At 44.8% G+C, this 24991-nt stretch overlaps 1 protein-coding gene across 3 annotated transcripts in view; it reads right to left on the minus strand.

The window, feature by feature from the left end:
• Window positions 1-761: 761 nt before the first annotated feature.
• Window positions 762-24991, minus strand: part of PPP1R18 (protein phosphatase 1 regulatory subunit 18) — a 50722-nt gene continuing 26492 nt past the window's right edge. For all 3 annotated transcript variants that reach the window (XM_058169760.1, XM_058169759.1, XM_058169758.1), the window contains exon 3: window positions 762-1022. In XM_058169760.1, coding sequence (XP_058025743.1) covers window positions 777-1022 — 246 coding nt within the window. In that variant the 3' untranslated portion in view covers window positions 762-776. The remainder of the gene's footprint in view (window positions 1023-24991) is intronic.

Here is a 24991-nt window from a genome sequence, read left to right on the forward strand (position 1 = left end):
GTCCAGAGCGTGGCCAGTGTCAGGTTGCTCTGCTAGCAGCCGCCGTCGCGGATGTCTTGACCCTCGGATGAGTTGCTCGAGGAGCACCTCGCCTAGGTCTCGGTATCCGCAGTCCTTGGACGCCTTCAGGGCGGCCATGTAGTCACCGATGACTCGCCTCCATCTGCCTTCGCCTCCGAATTCAAACCGCCGCACGATTTGGACGGCGCAGGGGCGAAATGGTTCTTCAGCAAAGTCTGCAGAGTCGGCCACGACACCGACTAACGGTTGGCTCTGCCAGGGCTTCCGCGATATCAATGACCTCCGACCGCAGTGGCTTAAGAAATAAGCCCTTTTCGGTTATCTGGAACTCCTGCAGTTCGTTGGCTTCTAGAAACTTTCAAACGGGTCATATAGTTCCCCATTTCTCCTTAGCCGGTTGAACGTGCGGTGGAGTGTAACTGCCATTCCGCTTCTGCCCTGAGTTTGCTGGGTCTGGCCCATCGTGCTTCAGCTCGGTTCTGGTTCTCCTCAGCCTCGAGATCCCACCTTCGTCGCCAATGTTATGTTCGGGAAGTAACGAGGCTGGAGACCAGGGTAGTGACAACAGCTCTTTAATATAGGGTGAACCCAGCAGCAGGCTGGGGGAAAAACCTCTCCTTTTATACAGTTCTGCAGGAGGCTTCGTCCAATCAGCAACGTGCTGATTTCCCGCTCAAATATTTAAAGGTACAACTGTTAATACATAACAGAATCTGTGCCAAGGGTGATTGTTGAAAGTGGATTTGTGATCCATTCTAATCCAAGCATTTCCAAGGTATGGCCAGATACTCACCTACAATAAGTGGTTTGCTCCTGAGCAGGCCAGGGAGGCCACGATGAAGCAACAGCAACTCCTCTTCTTCTTCTTCCTCATCACCAAGTGGGTTTGTGCTAATCAAAGACTCTGACTCTTCTGGGGGCCCAAACTCCTCCAGTAGAGAACTCTCTGATGGGTATTGGAATGTTCTTTCCAGCTGATTCTCACTGAATGAAATCTTAAGCTGCAGGTGGGGAGAGAAAGAGGGAGAGATGGATGGATGGTAAATACCACAAGTCCGTTCTTGCAGTTACCCATTGACTTCTGGCTATGCAAGATTATGCTCTTGGCTTGTCTCAAACTAGATTTGCTTTCCCTAATCTGATGCCTTTTGAGATGCCGTATAAATGTGATGGACTTCATCCCCTTAATCCCCAGAGAACAGAGTACATTACGGAGTTGAAGAATTCACATTTGTAGAACATCAGTTGGAAAACCTTCACTAGATTAATAGTAAAATCTTGTACATGCAAACTCAAAAAGTAAGGTCTATTAATTTAATGGGGTTTACTCTGTGTCAGGTAAAGTAAGTCTAGGCAGTGGTGGGATTCAAATAATTTAACAACCGGTTCTCTGCCCTAATGATTTCTTCCAACAACCAGTTCACCAAACTGCTCAGAAAGTTAACAACCGGTTCTCCCGAAGTGGTGCGAACTGGCTGAATCTCACTACTGAGTCTAGGATGAGAACATGTACAGGCAGGGTCGTTTTATTCCCACAGGCTCATCCTATGTGTTGTACTCATATGGCAGGGGCAATTTCTAGCCTGCAGGAATTCTTTGTTCTTGAAGTAAAATCCTGGTAGAGAATTGCCAATCAAAACTTGATGCAAAGAACATACCGATCAGATTATAGAACCACAAACCCACGGTTTCATATGGAGCACCAAAAATTCCCAGATATCAACACAATAAACCCTTTCTATTTACCCCTAATCTTCTCCATTTTCAATAGTATAATTTTGGACAGTGATGGTGAACCTTTTCAGCACCGAGTGCCCAGACCAGGACGTGTGCACATGTGCACGTGCCAGAGGACCAGAAACCTGAATACCAGCTGGCCAGTGCGCATGCATGCGCCAGAAACTAGAAGAGCAGCTGGCAACGGCGTGCAAGCCCACAGAGAGGGCGTGCCATAGGTTCGCCATCACGGATTTAGGAGATCAGGGAGAATGATCAATATTCACCACTTTGATACATTACCCTAAAAAACAATTTGAAGAGGCATGCTGTGCTTAATCTTCATACAGTAGATCTGGCCCTTTAAGATGCTTAGATAGAAGAAGCCTTAGAGAAGGCTGATCCTGCCCCACATATGCTCCCCAAGGAAAGATGGGATGTAAATTACATCATAATTACCATATCATACATCAGGTGGCTTGGGGACCCAATGGGGGAGCTTTGTACTGGAGGTGGTTGATTAATCAAAATTCAACCATACCTCCCCCACCCACTGTGTGTCTGGCTCATTTCTTAACCATCTTGTGTCAATGATTTTATCCAAGGGTGAAATCCAGCAGGTTCTCACAGGTTCTGGAGAACCGATAGCGGACATTTTGAGCAGTTCGGAGAACCGGCAAATACCACCTATGCCTGGCCCCAGAGTGGGGTGGGAATGGAGATTTTGCAATATCCTTCTCCTGGAGTGGGGTGGGAATGGAGATTTTGCAGCATCCTTCCCCTGCCACGCCCACCAAGCCACACCATGCCCACCAAGCCATACCCACAGAACCGGTAGTAAAAAAAATTAAGATTTCACCACTGATTTTATCTGTTAATGATTTTATCTGCTGTGCTTTTATGATAGTTTTAGTGTTTTTCAATGTTTTTTATGTTGTAAGCTGTCCAGAGTCATTGGCTAAATCAGGAATCCCCAACCCGCGAACCCCGGCCCACTACCGGGCCTTGACCTATTCGGAATTGGACTGCGCAAGTGGCTAGCTGGAGCACTCACCTGCAGCTTAATTTGCATGAAGGGCAGGCTGACAGGCTTGCGTGTGGGCACATCAGCCCACCACTTGGGCAACCGTGTGCGCATGTGCCGCCTCGACCCCCCAAACATGGTGCACTTCCCCTCTTCCACCCAGCCGGGCCACCAACCGCAAAGGTTGGGGGCCAAACAAATAAACAAACACGTACATAAATTATATGTAAATGAATGCTATTGATATACATCTGCTTCTACCTTAAGTCTCTCTACTTTACAGGGATGGTCTTTAAAGTTTCTTGTAACTGTTGCAGCAAATCATAATTTGGTCCTTTACTTTTTGAAGGGAGGTTATCATATTCTTCAGTGAGACTCCAGGGGTTAAATCTCTTAGGAGGCAAAAGATGCCTTATAAGAAAACAAAGGCTTAATGAGTTTGAGTCGCACTTATGGTACAGTAGCTACATTTAGAGCCATAGGAGAATTACACATTAAGAGTCCAGGATGGGATCGCGGGAGTAGGAGTACAGTGCAGCTGGAAAGCCCAGTGTGGTGTAATTGAGTGTGTGTGGCCTCTGGAGAACTAAATTAAGGGAAAGGATGCAGGCAAGACATCAAATTATGTCTGCCTTGCAACAAAACCCTCTTATCAAAAACGGAGACTATTTGTAGCTCAGGGTTGAAATGAGGGGTCCTTGGTGCTCTCTGAGCTTCATTGTTTTCTTGCAGATGTTTCATTACCCAAATTAGGTAGTATCATCAGTGCTAGCAAGTATCCCTCCAAGACAGAGTGGCTGTGGATGCCGGCACCCCGGTACAGTCAGCTGCAGCCGCGGCTGACTGTTGGGGGCGAGTCATTGGCCCCAACGGAGAGGGTGCGCAACTTGGGCATTCTCCTGGATGGACGGCTGTCTTTTGAAGACCATTTGACGGCCGTCTCCAGGAGAGCTTTTTACCAGGTTCGCCTAGTTCGCCAGTTGCGCCCCTTTCTAGACCGGGATGCCCTATGCACGGTCACTCATGCTCTCATGACATCTCGTCTGGATTACTGCAATGCTCTCTACATGGGGCTCCCCTTGAAGAGCACCCGGAGGCTCCAGTTGGTCCAGAATGCGGCTGTGCAGGTGATAGAGGGAGCCCCTCGTGGCTCCCATGTGACACCTCTCCTGTGCAGACTGCACTGGCTACCTGTGGCCTTTCGGGTGCGCTTCAAGGTTTTGGTAATTATCTTCAAAGCGCTCCATGGCATAGGGCCGGGTTACCTATGGGACCGTCTGCTGCCACCGATTGCCTCCCACCACCCGGCGCCTCACAGGAGGGACTCTCAGGTGCCGTCAGCCAGGCAGTGCCGACTGGCGACACCCAGGGGAAGGGCCTTTTCTGTGGGGGCTCCCACCCTCTGGAACGAACTTCTCCCAGGACTTCGTCAACTTCCTGATCTTCGAACCTTTCGCCGCGAGCTTAAGACACATCTATTTATTTGCGCAGGACTGGACTAGAATTTTAAATTTTAAATTTGGTTTTAATGGGGTTTTATTATTTTGATCGTAATTTTTTAATATTTGGCCGTATTTAATAAGTTTTTTAATTGGTGTTTTATTTTGTATTTATATGTATGTTTTTATTAGGCTGTAAACCGCCCTGAGTCCCTCGGGAGATAGGGCGGTATAAAAATGTGATTAAATAAAATAAATAAATAAATAAAATAGTAACAAAACATCTGCAAGAAAACAACCAAACTCGGAGACATCAAGGACCCCTCAGAACCCTCTTATGTCCTGCTTCTTGAGCTCTTCTCATCCTGAAAAGATTTACTGTGGTTTGCTTGGGTTTAAACCACAGAAATATTAATATTTTTTTTTAAATGTTGAAAGACTTCAAGCAAAAGGGGCTTCAGTGTCTTGGGATATGTAAATAAAAAGATTGCAAACGTTTTAGCCAATAAATCTTTCTTCCTTGGCTTCCTAGGATGTCTCCTCACCATCCCAGGTCACACACTGCAACTATTTTCCAGCCGATACAGAGTACAAAGTACAGCAGGTGATAAACTTTCAGAAAATAATATTGAATTGGCCCATAGGCACTCCTCTGGCAAGAAGGTATCTCTTGTGTGAGAGAAGAGGTTATGGATTTTGTCATCGTTGGAGATTTTTAAGAAGAGACTGAAGGCTACCTCTCAGGGATGGTTTAATTTATTTATATGCCCTTTGCACAGAATTAGTCTAGATGATCCTTGTGGTTTCTTTCATCACCTTTTCCAATTCTATGACTTTAGAATCAGGTGTGCTTTTTATCATCCACTAGCTTAATATGCAAGAAAGCCCAGCAGTCAAAAATAACAAGAGGAAGAAGAGAGGATGTGTACCCCATGAGAATTTCTCAAAGTCATAGGGAATTAGATGATATACATGTTTAATAAATAAATAAATAGTCAAGATGAGCAGGTAGGTTTTCTTAACTGATCTCAAGTCAGTCCTCCCACCTCCGGATGATCCCCATTTGGGATACACATCAATATGTGTACAGTAGTGTGTGCTACATAGCAAAAAAACCAGAAAAAAGCACCAGCAAGAGCCAGTCTGGTATAATGGTTAATGGGGTGGCTAGACTGAGTTCTAGTTCTGTTTTAAGCATGAAAGTCAGGTTGGTTACCCTGGGTCAGTCTCTATCTCCACCTCACAGGATTGTTGTGGGAAAAATAGGAAGAGGAGGCAAATAGGTTGCCTTGGGTTATTTATAAAAATAAGTAGCTGGACGCCCGTGCTTCACTACGAAACTATGTGCTCGGGCTTGATAAATTGACACAGCCTGAAACTTAATGTAGAATGTGTAACTCTGTAGCTTCAGAGTGTGTTAATATAATGCAACTGGCAGTTGGAACAAAGGGGGAGGGGAAGTAGAATGTCCCAGCCCGTAGCATCCATCAGTATTCATCTGGCTACCATCCTGTCAGTGTGTGAGAGAGTTGAGGGGTGTTTGGAAACTCAAACAGTATTTGCTGTGTGAGCAAGGAGGAGACAGGAAGGAGCCTGGCTGCAGCTTAGCTCAAGTGTTCTATATTAAAACTGCTTCCTGCTGTAAAAGTAAAACTGAAAGTGAAACTCTTCTCCTCTGCTTGTGTTTTGCATTTGGAACAGATTTCTTTTCAGGTGGGGAGGAGGAGTAGAACTCCTTAGCATCAGAGCATGTTAATAATAATATAGGAAATACTAATGCTTTGGTGCTCATTTCAAAAAGTCCTTTCTTAGTGAGCACCTAGAAGCCAAAAGGAACACGTGGCAAATTTCAAGTTTGTAGGCTTTGCAGTTTTGGATATTTCGTAATTACAGCGTGAGTGGTTTTTGCTTTTATATATATAGATAAAGGAGGTAGAAAGCATCAAATACATGAGTACAAACACAAAGTTACCCTATCCAGGGAGCTTACAATGTTAAGTAAATGCATAGTGGGAAGGGGAGAGAGATCAGAATGGCAAATTGACAGTTACGCCTTCAAATTCTGGGCCAGCTGCCTTATGCTACGTCAGTCAATTTTTCCATCTACCTAGCTCCATCTTGTAGACCTGTTCTTGAGGTTTCCACAGTGTTTCCCAGCTGCTCTTGAAGATTCAGCTTCTCTTTAAAGCTTTCTGGCCGAATCTCAAGAGACCCAGCTTAATGGGTGCTCTCCGTAATAAGCATGGAACGGATTGCAGAATTGATCTTATTTAGAATAAAAGCTATCCAACAGGATGGAAAGTCTGGGTCAAGGGCTTGCCCTGGTCTCGGAGATCAAGGGGCAGTTGAGAAGAACCTACTTGGATGGCAACAGCTTATGGATCAGGCATTCAGAAACACTGTGAAGTGACAAAGAGTAACTATGAGCATGTACAGCAGACGTTTCCTGCATCCCATGAATGCTTGTAATGAATGAGGGTTTGTACTGGTAGCAGATTCCATCTTGAGCTCCATTTGTTCTTATCCATGGGAGATAACTTTTTGTCTGGCAAACCATTCTATGCCCTGGGATTTTTATAGACCTGGAAGAACCTTCTACCACAATACTTCACTGTAGCGAATGAATGAAACAGCCTGAAACGGATTACCAACTATATTAAGACAGCTGAGGTAAGTGCTTAAACTAGACTGTGTGGCTTCTTAGCAAGATAAAAACTCAGCAACATGAAGAAGTGGGTGGGGGAAAATACAGAAGAAAATGTTTTGCCGTACAAATATAATTCCATGCTCAGAGAAGCCAAGCGTGAGAGGCAATCTGCTGGGTCTAACTGAAGATCGCGTTTTTCACCTCTTACGAAAGAAAGGCATGAAGAGAACAAATCTCATAGGGAGTTTGCTCCAATATCACTTGCAAAATTGAAAGAAGGTGGGGAAGACTCCATTTATGCATCCTTCCCCCAACTCAAGTTATAAGGAGGTCAACTTCCAGAATTCTCAGCCTGTGCGGCCACAATCCCTGAATTTGAAATATATCTGTTGGCATCACTTGCCACTTAGGGTTGGTATAAGAAAAGGCACAAAGAAAAAAAAATGCAAAGAAAAGACACGAGCAAAGAAACACCAAGCACCTCATTTACACCGCTTTCAAATGTACTCTATAAATGATTCATAGCACAGGTTGAGATTTGCAAACTCAGGAAGCCTATTTTTAATCGGTAAGCTGGGCAGGGCTTCACCAATTCTGCCCAAGAAAGGTGAGGTCTTATCTCCACGCTTCTCTTTCCTGTACTGTCCTCAACTTACAACCATTCGTTTAAGGACAATTTGACGTGACAACAGCAGTGAAAAAAGTGACTTTGTGACTGTTTTTCACACAACTCTTGTAGTTTCCTCATGATCACGTGATCACAATTCGGATGCTTGACAACTGGAATGTATTTATGAGAGTTGCAGCATCCCGGGGTTATGAGATCCCCTTTTGCGATCTTCTGACAAGCCGCGTCAAATGGGGAAACCAGATTCACTTAACAACCCTGTTACTAATTTAACACCTGCAGTGTGTCAGACCTGGAAGCCATCTTTCTACCTGGGGGTGTTGCTTGGAACCCTGACACAGTGATTCACTTAAGAACTGTGGAAAGAAAGGTCATAAAATGGGGCAAAACTCCCTCAACAACTGTCTTGCTTAGCAATGGACATTTTGGGCTCAATTGTGATCATAAATCGAGGACTACCTGAAATGGTATTAAGGATCCTGCCTTTGCCTCTTCCCCATTTCTCAGCGCAGGTTCTTCCCAGCCCTGCTGCACAGAGTTCAGAAGAACAGGCGATCTTTGACATTATCTCCTTCCCAAGCAGTTCCCATGGGAATTAATCCAAGTTAATCCCAATTAAGTGAAGTCTATTAATGACAAGGGTAGAGGTGAAGGCGGAGGAGGAGAGGCAGAGATTGGTTTGTAAATCAAGTTGACAGCAGGGCAATAGAGGCTGGTTCGGACAACTCTGCTCTGTTTAACCACAAGTTGATCTTCAAATGCCAGCAAAACTATCCAACGGGTGTGTTTCTCAGCCTAGTTTCAACGTCCTGATATTTGTATGTTTGTATATGTATATTTCCTAATCTGATACAAAGCCTGTCCTCACTTTTTTTATAATACTATGCTATCCCTGCAAGAAATCTAAAAACTTAGGAAGATCTTTTTATCTGTTTTTATATGACTAAAATGCTATTGCTTAAAGTCACAGCACTGTCCAAAGAAACATGGAATCCTCAACAACGGTCTTAATAATACATAAATCGATATTCCCAGTCACAGGGCTTCTAGATGTGTGAGATAACAACTCTCATGGTCCTCCTCAGACCTGGGTTCCAAGCCATGGAGTTAGGGTACTTGTGGTCCTCTGTTGTGATTTTGAATGTTGCAGTGTGTCAAACCCAGGGGTGGGCTCTAAATTTTTTTACTACGGGTTCTGTGGGCGTGGCTTATTTTGTGGGTGTGGCTTGGTGGTCATGTGACACTGGGCGTGGTTTGATGGTCATGTGACTGGGAGAGAGTAGCTTGGCCATCATGTGACTGGGTGGGCGTGGCCAATAACAATAAATAATAAAAATAATAAACAAAGTTTATTTATTTATTATTTATTTATTATTTATTAATCCTATTTATATACCGCCCTATCTCCCGAAGGACTCAGGGCGGTTTACAGGCACTTAAAAAACACATAGACACATAAATACACTATAAAAACAATTAAAAAACTTATTCTATAAGCCCGTATTTTAAAATATAAAAAATAAAACCCAGTTAAAACCCATAAATTTAAAATCTAGCTCAGTCCTGCACAATTAAATAGGTATGTTTTGAGCCAGTGAAGGTCCGAGGTCCAGCTAGCGAGGCCGGGGTAGTTCGTTCCAGAGGGTGGGAGCCCCCACAGAAGGCCCTTCCTGGGCGTCGCCAGGCGACATTGCCTCGCTGACGGCACCCTGAGGAGACCCTCTCTATGAGGCGCCGGGTCGGTGAAAGGTATTCGGTAGCAGTAGGCGGTCCCGTAAATAACCCGGCCCAATGCCATGGAGCGCTTTAAAGGTGGTCACCAAAAACTTGAAGCGCACCGGAAGGCCACAGGTAGCCAGTGCAGTCTGCGCAGGATGGGTGTCATCACGGGAGCCACGAGGGCTCCATCTATCACCAGCGCAGCGCATTCTGGACTAACTGCAGCCTCGGATGCCCTTCAAGGGAGCCCCATGTAGAGAGCATTGCAGTAATCCAGGCGAGGCGTCACGAGTGCGTGGTGACCGTGCATAGGGCATCCCGGTCCAGAAAGGCGCAACTGGCGTACCAGGCGAACCTGGTAGAACGCTCTCCTGGAGGCGGCCGTCAAATGATCTTCTAAAGACAGCCGTTCATCCAGGAGGGCGCCTAAGTTGCGAACCCTCTCCATCGGGGCCACTGACTCGCCACCGATGGTCAGCATGGATTTAGCTGACTGTACCGGGATGCCGCATCCACAGCCACTCTGTCTTGGCGGGATTGAGCTTGAGCCTGTTTCTCCCCATCCAGACCCGTCGGCCTCCAGACACCGGGACAGCACTTGATAACCGTTGGGGTGGTCCGGTGTGGAAAAGTACAGCTGGGTGTCATCCGCATACAGCTGGTACTTCACACCGAAACCACTGATGATCTCACCCAGCGGCTTCATGTAGATGTTAAACAGAAGGGGCGAGAGGATCGACCCCTGCGGCACCCCACAAGTGAGGCGCCTCGGGGCCGACCTCTGCCCCCCTGTCAACACCGACTGCGACCGGTCGGAGAGATAGGAGGAGAACCACCGATAAACGGTGCCTCCCACTCCCAATCCCTCCAACCGGCGCAGCAGGATACCATGGTCGATGGTATCGAAAGCCGCTGAGAGGTCTAATAGGACCAGGGCAGAGGAACAACCCCTATCCCTGGCCCTCCAGAGATCATCCACCAACGCGACCAAAGCCGTCTCCGTGCTGTAACCGGGCCGGAAACCGGACTGGAACGGGTCTAGATAGACAGTTTCATCCAGGTGTAAGGAAACTGATATGCCACCATACTCTCTACAACCTTCGCGAAGCGGGTTGGAGACGGACGATAATTACCTAAAACAGCGGGTCAGGAAGGCTTCTTAAGGAGGGGCCCCACCACCGCCTCTTTCAAGGCGGCCGGGAAGACGCCCTCCACCAAAGAAGCAATCGTAATCGCCTGGAGCCAGCCTCGTGTCACCTCCCGAGTGGCCAGCACCAGCCAGGAGGGGCACGGGTCCAGTAAACACGTGGTGGCATTCAGCCTACCCAACAACCTGTCCATGTCCTCGGGAGCCACAGGGTCAAACTCATCCCAAACAATATCGCCAAGACCACCCTCGAGCATCTCACCCGTGTCACATCAATCTTGGTCCAGACCATCCCGAAGCTGAGCGATTTTATCGTATAGATAACCGTTAAACTCCTCAGCACGCCCCTGCAACGGGTCATCCCGCCCCTGGTGTAGGAGGGAGCGAGTCACCCGAACAGGGCGGCTGGGCGGTTATCTGCCGATGCAATGAGGGAGGAGGCGAGCTACGCCGCTTCCTCAATGCCACTAGGTAAGTCCTAGTATAGGACTTCACTAGTGTCCGATCAGCTTCGAGCGGCTGAACCTCCAGGAACTCTCTAGGCGCCTTCTCCGCGCTCATCCTCTCAGCTCCTCGGAGAACCAAGGAGCCGGTTGGGACCCGCGCCGGGTCAGAGGCCGCAAAGGCACGACACGGTCTAAGGCCCCCGCCGCGGCCCGTTCCCAGGCCGCAACAAGTTCCTCAGCCGAGCCGTGAGCCAGACCCTCAGGAAATGGCCCAAGCTCCGTCTGGATCCCATCCGGGTCCATCAGGCGCCTGGGACGGAACCAACGTATCGGCTCCGTCTCCCTGTGGTGGTGAATGGCGGTCAGAAAGTCCAAGCGAAGGAGGAAGTGATCTGACCATGACAAAGGTTCAGTGACTATTTCCTTTAAGTCCAGATCTCTCAACCACTGACCAGAGAGAAAAATCAGGTCCAGAGTGCCACCCCCAATGTGAGTAGGGCCATCAACTACTTGGGTCAGGTCCAAGGCCGTCATGGAAGCCATGAACTCCCGAGCTGCCGTCGATGACGAGCCGGAAGATGGCAAGTTAAAATCCCCCATGACTAAAAGTCTGGGGGTCTCAACTGCCACCCCAGCCAGCACCTCCAGGAGCTCGGGCAGGGCGGCTGTCACGCAGCAAGGAGCCAGGTACGTGACCAGCAAGCCCATCTGACACCTATGACCCCACCTCACAAAGAGGGATTCACACCCGGCAATCTGAGGTACAGTGGTCTCCCTCGGCTCTAGACTCTCTTTAATAACAACCGCCACCCCCCCACCCCTACCCTGGGCCCTCGACTGATGGAATGCACGGAAACCCGGTGGGCACATCTCGACCATACAAAACAATAAGAGATACCAAAAACCAAGTTTCCCACTGTACACACACACACACAAAACACAACAAAACACAACACAACTGACTCATACACAATGTAAAAGCAACTGCACTTCACCTAAAAGGGCCCCTGCAACAAGCAGGAACCTCACAAAGCCACAAAAAGCTCAAAAACCAAGTTTCACACTTTACACACACACACAACACAACAGACTCACACACACAAAATGCCACATACAGCTTTGTGAGATTCTGTGTGTAGTTAGAGTGAAACACTACAGAAACACACCAAATTTCAGAAAGCTGCACAAATATTTTGTTATTTTATTTACATTTTTTAGATCGGGGTCTCCAACCTTATAACTTTAAAAGTTTGTGGACTTCAACTCCCAGAGTTCCTCAGCCAGCAAAGCAGTTGGCTGAGCAATGGATTCCAGGCAGATTTGTGGACTTCAACTCCCAGAGTTCCTGGGGAACTCCAATCAATTACATTAGCTGCAACTGATTCTGCCTTCCAGACAATGTAACTGATTGGAGACGCCGAAGGAAAGCGAGCCCGAAAGGAGCTTGCTTAATTAAGTAAGTGAGGAGGGGGGATTAGGTGGGCCAGAGAAAAGAAGTTTTTAAAAGGATCCTCGGAGGAACCCTGCTCAGCCACACGATCATCAGAGGGTTTTTTTTTTTCTTTTAAAAGCCCCTTTTTGGCTGAAGAAAAGAGGCTTTTAAAAGTATATAAAAAAAAAACTTCTGATGATTGGAGAACTGGTTTGGGGGCGTGACCAGCCAGCCATTACCACCGGTTCTCTGAACACCAGCAGAGTTTACTACCGGCTCTACAGAACCGGAGTGAACCGGGGGCAATCCACCACTGGTCAAACCCCAGTTTCCCCCTCAGGGTTGCCTTATGGGGTGGGAGGGGGGAAGGAAGCTCCTGGTGTTGATGTGTGTGCGTGAAGCTGGTGGCTGCCAAATAACTGCCGTTGGAGCCGTGGATCACCTGCGTAGTGGGGAGGCAGGGCAGCGCGAGGCAACCGGGATGCCCCAACAATCAGTGTCTCATTGAGACAATGAGTGCAAAGGCCCTGAAATGATTGACAAACTCAAGGCCCCCTTTGACCGAATGCTTTATTTTCCCATTTATGTCAGTAAAGGGCACCTCTGTTCTGGTTGTTCTGCTATTATCCCTCGCCATCTAATCTTCCTTTTCACCATCTAATATCCCTTTAAAAAACAACAACAACAACGGGATGCCAAAAAGCATTGGATGCTAACTAAAATTAATTAGTTATATATTGTATGACTAATTAATATTATAATTAAAAATCGGTGCCAAGTGACAGCAACATCAGGAGTACGAGAAGCTGGAGAAGTTCCAGGGCCTGAAGCGGAAACCAGAAAGAGAATGTGGAAAGCAAAAGGCCAAAGTGGTCCCTGTTGTTGTAGGAGCACTCAGGGCTGTGCGTCCTAAATTGGAAGAGTGGCTCCAACAGATCCCAGGAACAAGCTCAAACTAGACCTCGGAGTTCCCTTCCAACCCAAGGATTTTATGTTTCTATGTTCTAAGTTCTCTGTCCAGAAGAGTGCAGTGCCAGGGAGAGCTAAGATGCCGTGCAGAATCTTCAGTCTCCCAGACTCTGGTAGATGACCCAAATTGAGAAAGACCAATCCATCCATTAGGAAGAATAACAAAATAACAGAGTTGGAAGAGGCCTTGGAGGTCTTTTAGTTCAACCCCCTGCCGAGGCAGGAAACCCTGCACCATTTCAGACAAATGGCTATCCAACATTTTCTTAAAAATTTCCAGTGTTGGAGCATTCACAACTTCTGCAGGCAAGTTGCTCCACTTATTGATTGTTCTAACTGTCAGGAAATTTCTCCTTAGTTCTAAGTTGCTTCTCTCCTTGATTAGTTTCCACCCATTGCTTCTTGTTCTACCCTCAGGTGCTTTGGAGAATAGTTTGAATAGTTTCTTTGTGGCAACCCCTGAGATATTGGAACACTGCTATCATGTCTCCCCTAGTCCTTCTTTTCATTAAACTAGACATACCGAGTTCCTGCAACCGTTCTTCATGTGTTTTAGCCTCCAGTCCCCTAATCATCTTTGTTGCTCTTCTCTGCACTCTTTCCTCCCTTCTATTCCCTATGGATGGTGTGTGTTTATATGTACAGTATATCTACACATACATGAATGAATGATTCAGTGAATACGCTTCTTACTCTGTTTCCAAAAAACTTATGTCAGAGGAACATTTTTTTTGCCTTGGGTCACACTATGTATGGTTAAATTAGGCTCTGAAATAATCCCACAAGGTAATTGAAGGTACAGAGAAACTGGCTTGTGTTCACCTTTTACACCCATTTGGTCAGAAGAAATCAGCAGAAAAGGGTTTGTACCGCATTCTATTTTTAAATTTTAGTTTTGTGCACTAACTCTGTTTGCACAATACTACTTTGAACTACGTTTTCAATCCAGGGGATGCTTCAAATGCACCCTGTACAGTATATGGTTCTTTGTAATCTGCGAACTCAGAAAACTGAAGTAATTGAGCAAACCACTATTTACCCTGAGCACGCTTTCCATGTGAACTTAGCTACCAAGGATAATTTTAGAAAAAGAGTAAAAAGTAAACAACCCTAACTGAACCTAAAACCACACTAATTTGGAGAAGGTAGGAGATAAGTTTGGTTCTTCTTCTCAAAAGCATCATAACCCCCAACTCAATTCCATTCATCCCTCCGGGACCCTCTACGTCAAATTTAATTTTTTGGAAACTTTCGCAGCTGATTTGGGATTGGCATAGCTGCTTACTAGATAAACTGGGCTCTAGCCACCAGTGCTGTTGCTCTGGTTGCAGCACAACTCTGGTTGACTGAGCAGAATTATCATTTGGAGGGAAGATGAAGGAGAAGCCTAGAGCTGACAATGGCTTTATGGAGTTGGAGGAGAAGGGAGAGGTGGGGAGGAGGAGGAGGAGGAGAAAGAGAAGGAGAAGAAAAAGAAAGAAAAGGAAAGAAGGAAGGAGGGAAGGAAGGAAGGAAGGAAGGAAGGAAGGAAGGAAGGAAGGAAGGAAGAAAGAAAGAAAAAAAGAAAGAAAGAAAGAAAGAAAGAAAGAAAGAAAGAAAGAAAGAAAGAAAGAAGGAATTATCCGTGCATTGGTGCCAAGAGTATATTTATGCAGACATCAGCAATTGAGATTGGCACATGGAAACTTCTTTTAAAGTACAGTAAGAGACTGTAAGTACAAGTACAAAATGGGTATGTGGCATTTGATTCATCATTAGTTTTTGGATAGCAAAGCATTTCTTTTGGGAGGAGTAACAGACTCTCATCTGGGTTTTTCCCTTTGCTGTGGCAGCATGTGCAGGAAGGGAGGTTCTGCAAAATTCTCCTCGCTTCTCGCAAGAGGTAGCGTCAGGCAGCTGTCCTGGCCCTCCCACCCGGACCAAGCGCTTCTGCCCTTATTTAGAGACTGAGCGGGTGACTCAGATCTGGCGCATTCCTTAGGGGAGCAGGCCTGCGGGTGGGGCAGAGCAGCTGCTGTGGGCGGGGGGAGGAGAGGGAGAAAAGATGCTGGTGGAGGAGATGCCCAGTGGCAAAAACTGCATAGCCAGATGTGGAGGAATGGCAAAAAAAAACAAAAAAACCCAAAGGGAAAGAAAGCCAGGGTGCTTCGTGAGGAAGCAGGGTGCTTGCCTCAAAGGACCTGCCTCTGTTGGAGAAACATCTATAAGATGTCTCCCCCACCCCCTTCCAGTGTGGACCGCTAAGTAGCGTTCATCCACATTAGGGACATTCTAGCAAGATGTAGAGACCCTGGGATTTGCAAATATATAAAAGACCTTTAGGGAGAAGGAAGCGTACTTCACTAGAGAAGCAACAGTTGAAAACAGTTCTATCTTGCTGTGGGGGTCAGGGAGATTTGAGGGATTAACAAAACAAAAGAAAATATCTCAGAAAGTGGGCTAACCAAATTCCTGAACCAAATCACCTAACACTCTAAGCATTTGCTCAGTTCCGGCCATAAGTCAAGGACTACCTCTATACAAAAGGAACCAAAGAACATTTTGTTTATTTCTAATTGAAGCAGTTTTACTTTATAAATGGGAGGCCCTTATTGAATATAGAGGTTACACCTAATCCCAATGAAATCCCTAGTTTTATTCATGGAAGCTGGGATAGTGCATAAATACGTTAATCGTTTTAACTGATCACAATAATGCGAAGCGGAACACAGCTTTCTTCCAACAATGGCTGAACGGAAGCAAAATTTGGTTTATTAAGAGAGTCACTCAGTCAGGGGTGCCTGCAAGAGGTTCCAAAAAGTCAAGATGGTGACCATTGCCTTTGATCATAAAGGCTTGCCCCTTTTTTTACATGTATCATAATGCATGTAAACAAGGGTGGGGTTTAGATTGCACGGTTGTATCTGCCATATTGTGGATATCCCTGAACACACAATCAAGTTTAGCTTACCAACATGCAGGTAGTTCCACTTAGCAATTGTTCAAAGTTATGACAAACATCCCGCCCCCAAAGGTAGTTTGCACTGTGCTGCAGACCGCAATTTACTTTGTTTTCTGCATTTCCAATTTCTGGCAAAAAACTCCATCCATTGTGGACAATGGGTCCACTTAGTGACTGTGGCATTTGGTTAATGACCACTGCAAAAATTGGATCAATCGTATGATGACTCTCTTAACATCTAGCATGACTGTAATTCCAGGCTCAATTATAGCTGAGGACTAACTATAACTTGGTTAAGGAAATCATGGCTTGTGAACCCCGCATAGACCATTTTCATAGCTGAGTGTTTTCTTTTTTATTTCTGATCTCCAAATCCTTCCATCAGGGATCACCACAGGAGAACACGCCAAGTTGCTAACCTCATCGTACAAAATACAGAAGATGCAGAGTTCTTTATGGACCATTCTAGGTTTGGAAAGTCACGTGGCCAGATGTTTTTAAGGGAGTAAAGACTGGAAACTTTATTTTCTCTTTTCTAAGTAGGGGATTTCAAGAATCCCAGAATCCTATATTCTGTTCTTTTGGCCTGTTCTTAACTTTGCTACATCAAGCCATTTCTGGCACGCGATTATGTCCTTTCCTTCCTTCTTCACTAAATGCAGTAACCCGCTTCCTGAGTTTTACTTCTGTGTAGAGGCCTCTGTATCTCTCATTTCCGCCCGCCTGCCCTCATTCCTCCTCCCCCCCCCAAAAAAACCTAACAATTTCCTGTTTTCAGAACAACTGTGCAGTGGAGGTAGTGTACAGAAAGCAATGTAAATAGCTATGAACTGGATCTTATGAAGGCAATCCAGACTGCTTAGGATTACCTAATAGAAACAAAAAAATACACGACAGTTGTATTCGGTCTATAACACTGATGGCTAACCTTTTTGCCATTGCGTGCCAAAAGTGGAGTGAGTTGTGCTTGTGCGTGCCCACATCCATAATTCTATGTGCCTCACGTGGCCCCCCACATTCCTCCCGCTTTTGGCACGCAATGGCACAGTGGGGCCAGTAGGCCCGTTCTTCGCTCTCCTCAGGCTCCAGAGCCTTTCTAGGAGCCTGGGGAGGGCGAAAACAGCCTTCCCCACCCGCCTCCGGAAGCTGGAAACTGCCCGTTTGCTGACTTCTGATGGGACTGGAAGGCCTGCTTTTGAGCTCGTGTGCCCACCAATATGGCTTTGCGTGCCACCTGTGTTACGCGTGCCATAGGTTCACCATCACGGGTCTATAACTTGCAAGAACAATTGCAAGAGCCAGCTTGGTGTAGTGATCAATGTATTGGTCTAGAAGCCAGAAGACTCTGGAAGTTCTAGTCCAGCTTAGGCATGAAATCTGTTTGGGTGACTGTGGGTGAGTCATTCTCTCTCAGTCCAACCCACCTCATAGGGTTGTTGTTGTGGGGGAAATACCGGTAGGAGAAGGAAGGACTATCAGGTATATTCACAGCCTTGGGTTACTTATAAAGTAATAGAGTTGGGATAAACATCTAATAAATAAACATCATTGCTCAGGCCTAGCCTGTCTCACAGGACTGCTATGAAACTCGGAGCTGCTCCTGCAGTATTTGGTACAATCCACCAATGTTAATTCTCCCCAAGTCCTGGCCTAAGTAGGCCAGCATAAAGAACTGGCAATCTAGTAACAAAGCCATACTTTATGGACTGAACCACAACTGAATGAATTCATAAAGCATGCTAAACCATACTTTCTAAACCAGAGTAGATGGTTCACAAACCAAAACCCAAAGAAATCATTTTACAGTTTAATCCCAGAACCTGACCATGCTGTCTCATCCACTCCTGGGTGAGTGAACCTATCTATCTCACTGATAATGTTTGAGACGTCCACTCTTCATGGATACATTGACCAATAGGAGATCCTATTGGCACATGACAAATTTCATCCTGTTGGGACTAATCAAAAATCTAGAATTTGATGGCAGTGTTTTTGAACCTTGGCCACTTGAAGGTGTGTGGACTTCAACTCCCAGAATTCCCCAGCCAGCCTGGCTATCTGGGGAAATCTGGGAGTTGAAGTCCGTACATCTTCAAGTGGCCAAGGTTCAGAAGCACTGCTCTATGGGGTTCAAAGTTTTGTAAAAACTTGCACGTAGGAGCCTGAGAGAATATGAACATCTACATCTCTCTGCTCTGAGAGCTAAAAGGAAAGAGGAGTGCATATATCATCCTGAGAGTTTCATTATGACTAGGTGAAGATGCAAGATACAGAATAGTGTGGCCAGTAACATACCATTTATTTTGTCTGTTTGTTGCACTTTGATTCTTCTGGATTTTTTTTTTGTAAATTGTTAATTGGTATCTATGCATGTAGATAGCCCTTGATTTATGACCATAATTGAGCCCAACATTTCTGTTGCTGTATAAAGACTTTTGCTCCATTTCTTGCCACAGTTGTTAAATGAATCACTCGACTTGCTAAGTTAGTAACACAATTGTTGCCAAATATGCCACCCACAATCAACTGGATAATTTTTTGCTCTAATCCAGCAAGATATTTTCTTGTATGATGATGTCCTTAAATTAAATGAAGAAATAAAATAACACACCAGCTCCAAACTAGTTTGTTGTTATATTCCAGGCCGGCCATAGTGTGATAAGCAAGGCATAGGTTTTATAAACATATAAACAAACCCACTGAGTGACTTTGGGCCAATCATTCTCTCTCAACCCAACCCACCTCACAGTGTTGTTGTTGTGGGGGAAATACCGGTAGGAGAAGGAAGGACTATCAGGTATATTCACAGCCTTGGGTTACTTATAAAGTAATAGAGTTGGGATAAACATCTAATAAATAAACATCATTGCTCAGGCCCAGCCTGTCTCACAGGACTGCTATGAAACTCGGAGCTGCTCCTGCAGTATTTGGTACAATCCACCAATGTTAATTCTCCCCAAGTCCTGGCCTAAGTAGGCCAGCATAAAGAACTGGCAATCTAGTAACAAAGCCATACTTTATGGACTGAACCACAACTGAATGAATTCATAAAGCATGCTAAACCATACTTTCTAAACCAGAGTAGATGGTTCACAAACCAAAACCCAAAGAAATCATTTTACAGTTTAATCCCAGAACCTGACCATGCTGTCTCATCCACTCCTGGGTGAGTGAACCTATCTATCTCACTGATAATGTTTGAGACGTCCACTCTTCATGGATACATTGACCAATAGGAGATCCTATTGGCACATGACAAATTTCATCCTGTTGGGACTAATCAAAAATCTAGAATTTGATGGCAGTGTTTTTGAACCTTGGCCACTTGAAGGTGTGTGGACTTCAACTCCCAGAATTCCCCAGCCAGCCTGGCTATCTTGGGAAATCTGGGAGTTGAAGTCCGTACATCTTCAAGTGGCCAAGGTTCAGAAGCACTGCTCTATGGGGTTCAAAGTTTTGTAAAAACTTGCACGTAGGAGCCTGAGAGAATATGAACATCTACATCTCTCTGCTCTGAGAGCTAAAAGGAAAGAGGAGTGCATATATCATCCTGAGAGTTTCATTATGACTAGGTGAAGATGCAAGATACAGGATAGTGTGGCCAGTAACATACCATTTATTTTGTCTGTTTGTTGCACTTTGATTCTTCTGGATTTTTTTTTTGTAAATTGTTAATTGGTATCTATGCATGTAGATAGCCCTTGATTTATGACCATAATTGAGCCCAACATTTCTGTTGTTGTATAAAGACTTTTGCTCCATTTCTTGCCACATTTGTTAAATGAATCACTCGACTTGCTAAGTTAGTAACACAGTTGTTGCCAAATATGCCACCCACAATCAACTGGATAATTTTTTGCTCTAATCCAGCAAGATATTTTCTTGTATGATGATGTCCTTAAATTAAATGAAGAAATAAAATAACACACCAGCTCCCAACTAGCTTGTTGTTATATCCCAGGCCGGCCATAGTGTGATAAGCAAGGCATAGGTTTTATAAACATATAAACAAACCCACTGAGTGACTTTGGGCCAATCATTCTCTCTCAACCCAACCCACCTCACAGTGTTGTTGTTGTTGTTGTTGTTGTGGGGAAAATAGGAGAAGGAAAGAATATTAGGTATGTATGAGTTGTTTATAAAAATAATAAAGGTAGGATATAAACAAACAAACAAACAAACAAACAAACAAACAAATAAGAAAGTGATGATCTTTCTTGCCCATCTTACTGGTTAAGAAGCAAAGCCAAATGTATACTATTGGTAAGGCATGGACCCCACATAAATAGATATAGCTTTAAAGCAAACATACCCATACACCAAAGGAAGATCAGAGAATGTGAGCCATACAGAAGCAGAATTAAAAAAAAAAAGAACTGAATAAAATTTTGACTGTGGGACTGTCCTCTTTGTTGACTTCTGGGGATTCAAACACAATTGTGCAGTTGAACAAATGAAGCCATGATGGGGAAACAAATAGAACAGGAAAGCAGTGGTTGCAATCCCAACCCAGAGTGTGCAATTGTGCTATTGTCTCTCCCCCACCCACCCTCTGCCTGCCATACCACCCAGGATGTGCTGTTTTGCATTTTCTCCATGCTATTTTGTGCAACTCTGCTTACTCAGCCCTAATACATTGTGACGAAAGAATAAACAAAATATTGAGGAGGCAAAAGGAAGAAGAGCTACCCAGAAGGTAAAATTGCACAACTGTGACTGTCGTTTCCAAAGGGCAGGAAATCAAGGAGGAAACTAAGAGTTAGAAATCAGCAGATCATCCCTTGGGATCATGAATATATTTACTCAACTGGATTCAGATAATAGACTTTACCAGTGGAAACTAAAAAAGAGCAATGTAAAAATTATGGATTTGAGGTGACTCTTTATGCGGCTGACGATACAAACCCGCTATTGCCAATTGAGAAAATATCAAGTCGGAATTCTGAAATCAGCTTGACTTCAAAAATACTGGATCTGTAGTGTCCCCCATTTTCTGAGGCAGACCTCAGGGAGAGATCTGGGGCCATGTGGCCCAAGAAAGGCCCAGGTGATCACCAGAGAGGGACAAACTATATGAAAAGCAGCATATACTGTAAGCCCTTCATCAATACCAGACTTGAGATGGTTCAGAATCACAAGAATTGGGTGGCCTTATAAATCCTTTAAGTAAAATAAAATAAATGGCATTCCAGGGCCCGCTGATTGTGCAGTCTTCTATCCTTCTTATATTTGTAAAAACATTTTATAGTCAATAGTTGCTGGGGTAAACATATATCTAATCACAGGTAGTCCTCAATTTACAATCACAACTGGGATCAGAATTTCCATTGCTAAGTAAGGTGGGTGTTAGGTGATTTTATGACCTTTTTTGCCGTGATTGTTAGGCAAAACACTACAGTTGTTCAGTGAATCTTGCAGTCATTAAGTAAATGTGACTTCCCTCATTGACTTGGCTTGTCGGAAGCCAGCTGGAAAAGTCGCAAATGGCAATCACATGACCTCGGGATATTGCAACTGTTGTAAACACATGCCAGTTATGAAGTGCCCATTTTTGTATCCTGTGACTGTGAGGATGCTGCAGGAGTCATAAGTGTGAGGACCAGTTGTAAATCCCTTTTTTCAGTGCCATTGTAACTTCGAACAAGTCACTAAACAAATGGTTGTCAGAAGAGGACTACCTGTACAGATGTTCCTTCCTTCCTTCCTTCCTTCCTTCCTTCCTTCCTTCCTTCCTTCCTTCCTTCCTTCCTTCCTTCCTACAGAGTTTTTCTACAACAAAATGATGTCTATTCCCAAATTAAATGATGTCTATTCCCAAAATGATGTCTATTCCCAAATTAAAGGATTTAAGAACAAAAGAATTAAGCCTTAATTAAGAATTAAGTTACCTTGTTACCCCACTGACTCCCATCCCAGAATTTTCTCTCAGCTTCTTTCCCAACGTAAGTGTTTTGTACAAGCCACGGTGACATCACATGCGCCATGATGTCACTGTGTCACATGATGAAATTCCTGTAAAAGGGAAATATCAGGAAACCTACATGCCTTGGGAGCAAAGGGAGGAGCGCAAGTGATAGCTTTGTTAGCCATCTGTCCCTTTACTTCCTGTGCAGCAAATCAATTGCCTGTTTACCTCAACAGCTGGATAAGAAGTTAAACAAAATGTGCCAGGGATGAAGAAATACTTCCTTTGTCTGGTCCCAGAGCATTTGCAAGCATGTCATTTCCAAATTATATTTACCAAAAGGCTTTCCAGTTTTTTGGGGGGAGGGGGACTCAGCTCAAAATACACTTGTGTTTTAATAAATTTGATATGTGTAAATCAGCTGGCAAAGATTTTTTTCCAGTTGAGGCTGAACACAAGTACCGTATATACTCGAGTATAAGCCGATCCGAATATAAGCCGAGGCACCTATTTTTACCACAAAAACTGGGAAAAACTATTGACTCGAGTATAAGCCGAGGGTGGGAAATGAGGCAGCTACTGGTCAATGTAAAAAATAAAGATAGAGCCAAGTAAAATAACATGAATATTTATTTGAACGAAAAACAATAAAAGTGCAAAAGGGGGAAGGAGGATTCCCAGCTTTAGAAAATTTAGAACTACGCCGCCTTTGGTATGACCTGAGCATAGCTCATAAAATTATCTGCTACAATGTACTTCCTATCAATGACTACTTCAGCTTCAACCACAACAATACACGAGAACACAATAGATTCAAACTTAAAAGTGAACCTCTCCAATCTAGATTGCAGAAAATGTGACTTCAGTAACAGAGTTGTTAATGCCTGGAATGTGCTACCTGACTCTGTGGTCTCTTCCCAAAATCCCCAAAGCCTTAACCAAAGACTATCTAGTATTGACCTCACCCCATTCCTAAGAGGTCTTATGGGCGTGCATAAGAGCACCAGCGTGCCTACCGTCCCTGTCCTAATGTTCCCTTTAGTTGTATTCCTTTTATGTATTCAATTCATGCTTATATTTATATAATTATTTAATATGTATTTGACAAAATAAAATGAATGAATGAATGAATAGAATAGAATAGAATAGAATTTTTATTGGCTAAGTGTGATTGGACACACAAGGAATGAATGAATGAATGAATGAGTGAGTGAGTTACTTCAACAACATTGTCTCACAGAAATTGACAATACAACTGCAAGCATGAAAATGAGTCCTCCTTTAGCTTCCAAGGGACCAGGGTGCCTCTGAAGGTCAGTGCTCTAAGCACTAAGAACCCAGCACAAATCTAAGCCTGTATGCACACCAATAGTGAAAATACCCTGCACAGTGTCTCTTGGCAGAGAAGGTTAATTTTCATAGACGTTGGGGTGGCCCCGTTTTTTTTTTTTTTTGGAGGGCAATAAGGGTCTCTAATATCATTAAACCCAAGTGTGAGGACAGCAGCTAAAATGTTAAGGCCAGTTGTGTGACCTTCTCCAATACAGTTGGCCTGGCTGTTTGCCAAAACTTAAAACACCCTCCCATCCCCTCCTGCTAAAGCTTCTTTCTTAAAACAATTGTGGTCTTTGCCTTTCATTGTGCCAATCGACTTTAGAAGTCTGTGTGTGTGTGTGTGTGTGTGTGTGAGAGAGAGAGAGAGAGAGAGAGAGAGAGAGGGAGGGAGGAGGAGTGCAAAGGGGAAGGAGGATTCCCAGCTCTAAACAAAGGGAAATCCCGGAATGCCAGCGAAAGGCGGTGCTCACGTTCCTCCTCCCTTGCTCAAAAGCCCCAACATGATATTGGAATTGGATGCCATTATATACCTGCTGAGGGGATAATTTGAATAACTTGAAAGATATAAAAGCTCTAAACATATTTGTTTAAAAATCTAAAATCTATACTTAAAATAAATGAATATAAAGTAATAAAGTTCTTTAAAGTTGTAATTCACTTTGCTGCTGAAAAAGAAAAGAAGCTTAACACCTTAAATGGTATTTATTAACTGAAATATCATCAAATCAAATATATAATGAGGTATATTATAATGACCTTTGTTTTCAGAAAGAAGCATGATGGAAGTTTTTCAATAAAGGGGGAAATATAGAAAAAACTTAGTGTCATGCTCATATATCATCTTTACAGATGTTGTTAACACTATACTATGGCAGCATATGATGGTACACTGTTTCAATCAATTTCAGGATGAAAACTCATCAATGAGGAGGAGGAGTATAATTTATTAACCTTGTATGATATCAGTTTCTCAAGGACTCTAGAAGGACCCGAGGAAGAAATCTCTGCCCCTCCCACTTTCCCTTTCCAACCCAGCCTTCCAAGGGGACCTTGAGGAGAAATCTCTGCCCCTCCCACTTTCCCTTTCCAAGGCAGCCTTCCAAGAGGACCTCTCGAAAAGAGCGAAAGCTTTCTCCTGGCCGCTTTACCACCACCACACCCTCCACGCCGCCATGGCACGAGCTCAGATTGCCGGCTGGGGATGATGGGCGCTGCAGTGCGATCTCGGGAGAGACTAGGAGGGAAGAAAGAATGACTGTTTCCCCACACCCTAGGATTGGGGAAAACATTGACCCCCCCCTTAGTTGCGGGAGAAGGGGTCGCTCAAAGCGTCGCCCATCCATCAATCCATCCTTCCTTCCTTACTTCCACCCATCCATCCATCCTTTTTTTTTTCCCAGCGAGCGGTGCGTGTGTGTGACATGCAAGCAAGACGTCTCACGAGGCGTGTGTGTGTGTTTGTGGTGGGGGTCTCGTCCCAGCCACCCACCCACTCGCTCCCTTTCCCTCTTCGGAGCGTGGGCTGTTCCCGTTCGCCCTGGCCTCCGTCCTCCGATCTCCTGCGCTGGGAGCGAGCGAGCGAGCCAGCGAACGGCTTCGGGCACCGCGGACTTTGGCAAGGA

The sequence above is a fragment of the Ahaetulla prasina genome, chromosome 2, assembly GCF_028640845.1.
Source record: "Ahaetulla prasina isolate Xishuangbanna chromosome 2, ASM2864084v1, whole genome shotgun sequence".
Lineage (NCBI taxonomy): Eukaryota > Metazoa > Chordata > Lepidosauria > Squamata > Colubridae > Ahaetulla > Ahaetulla prasina.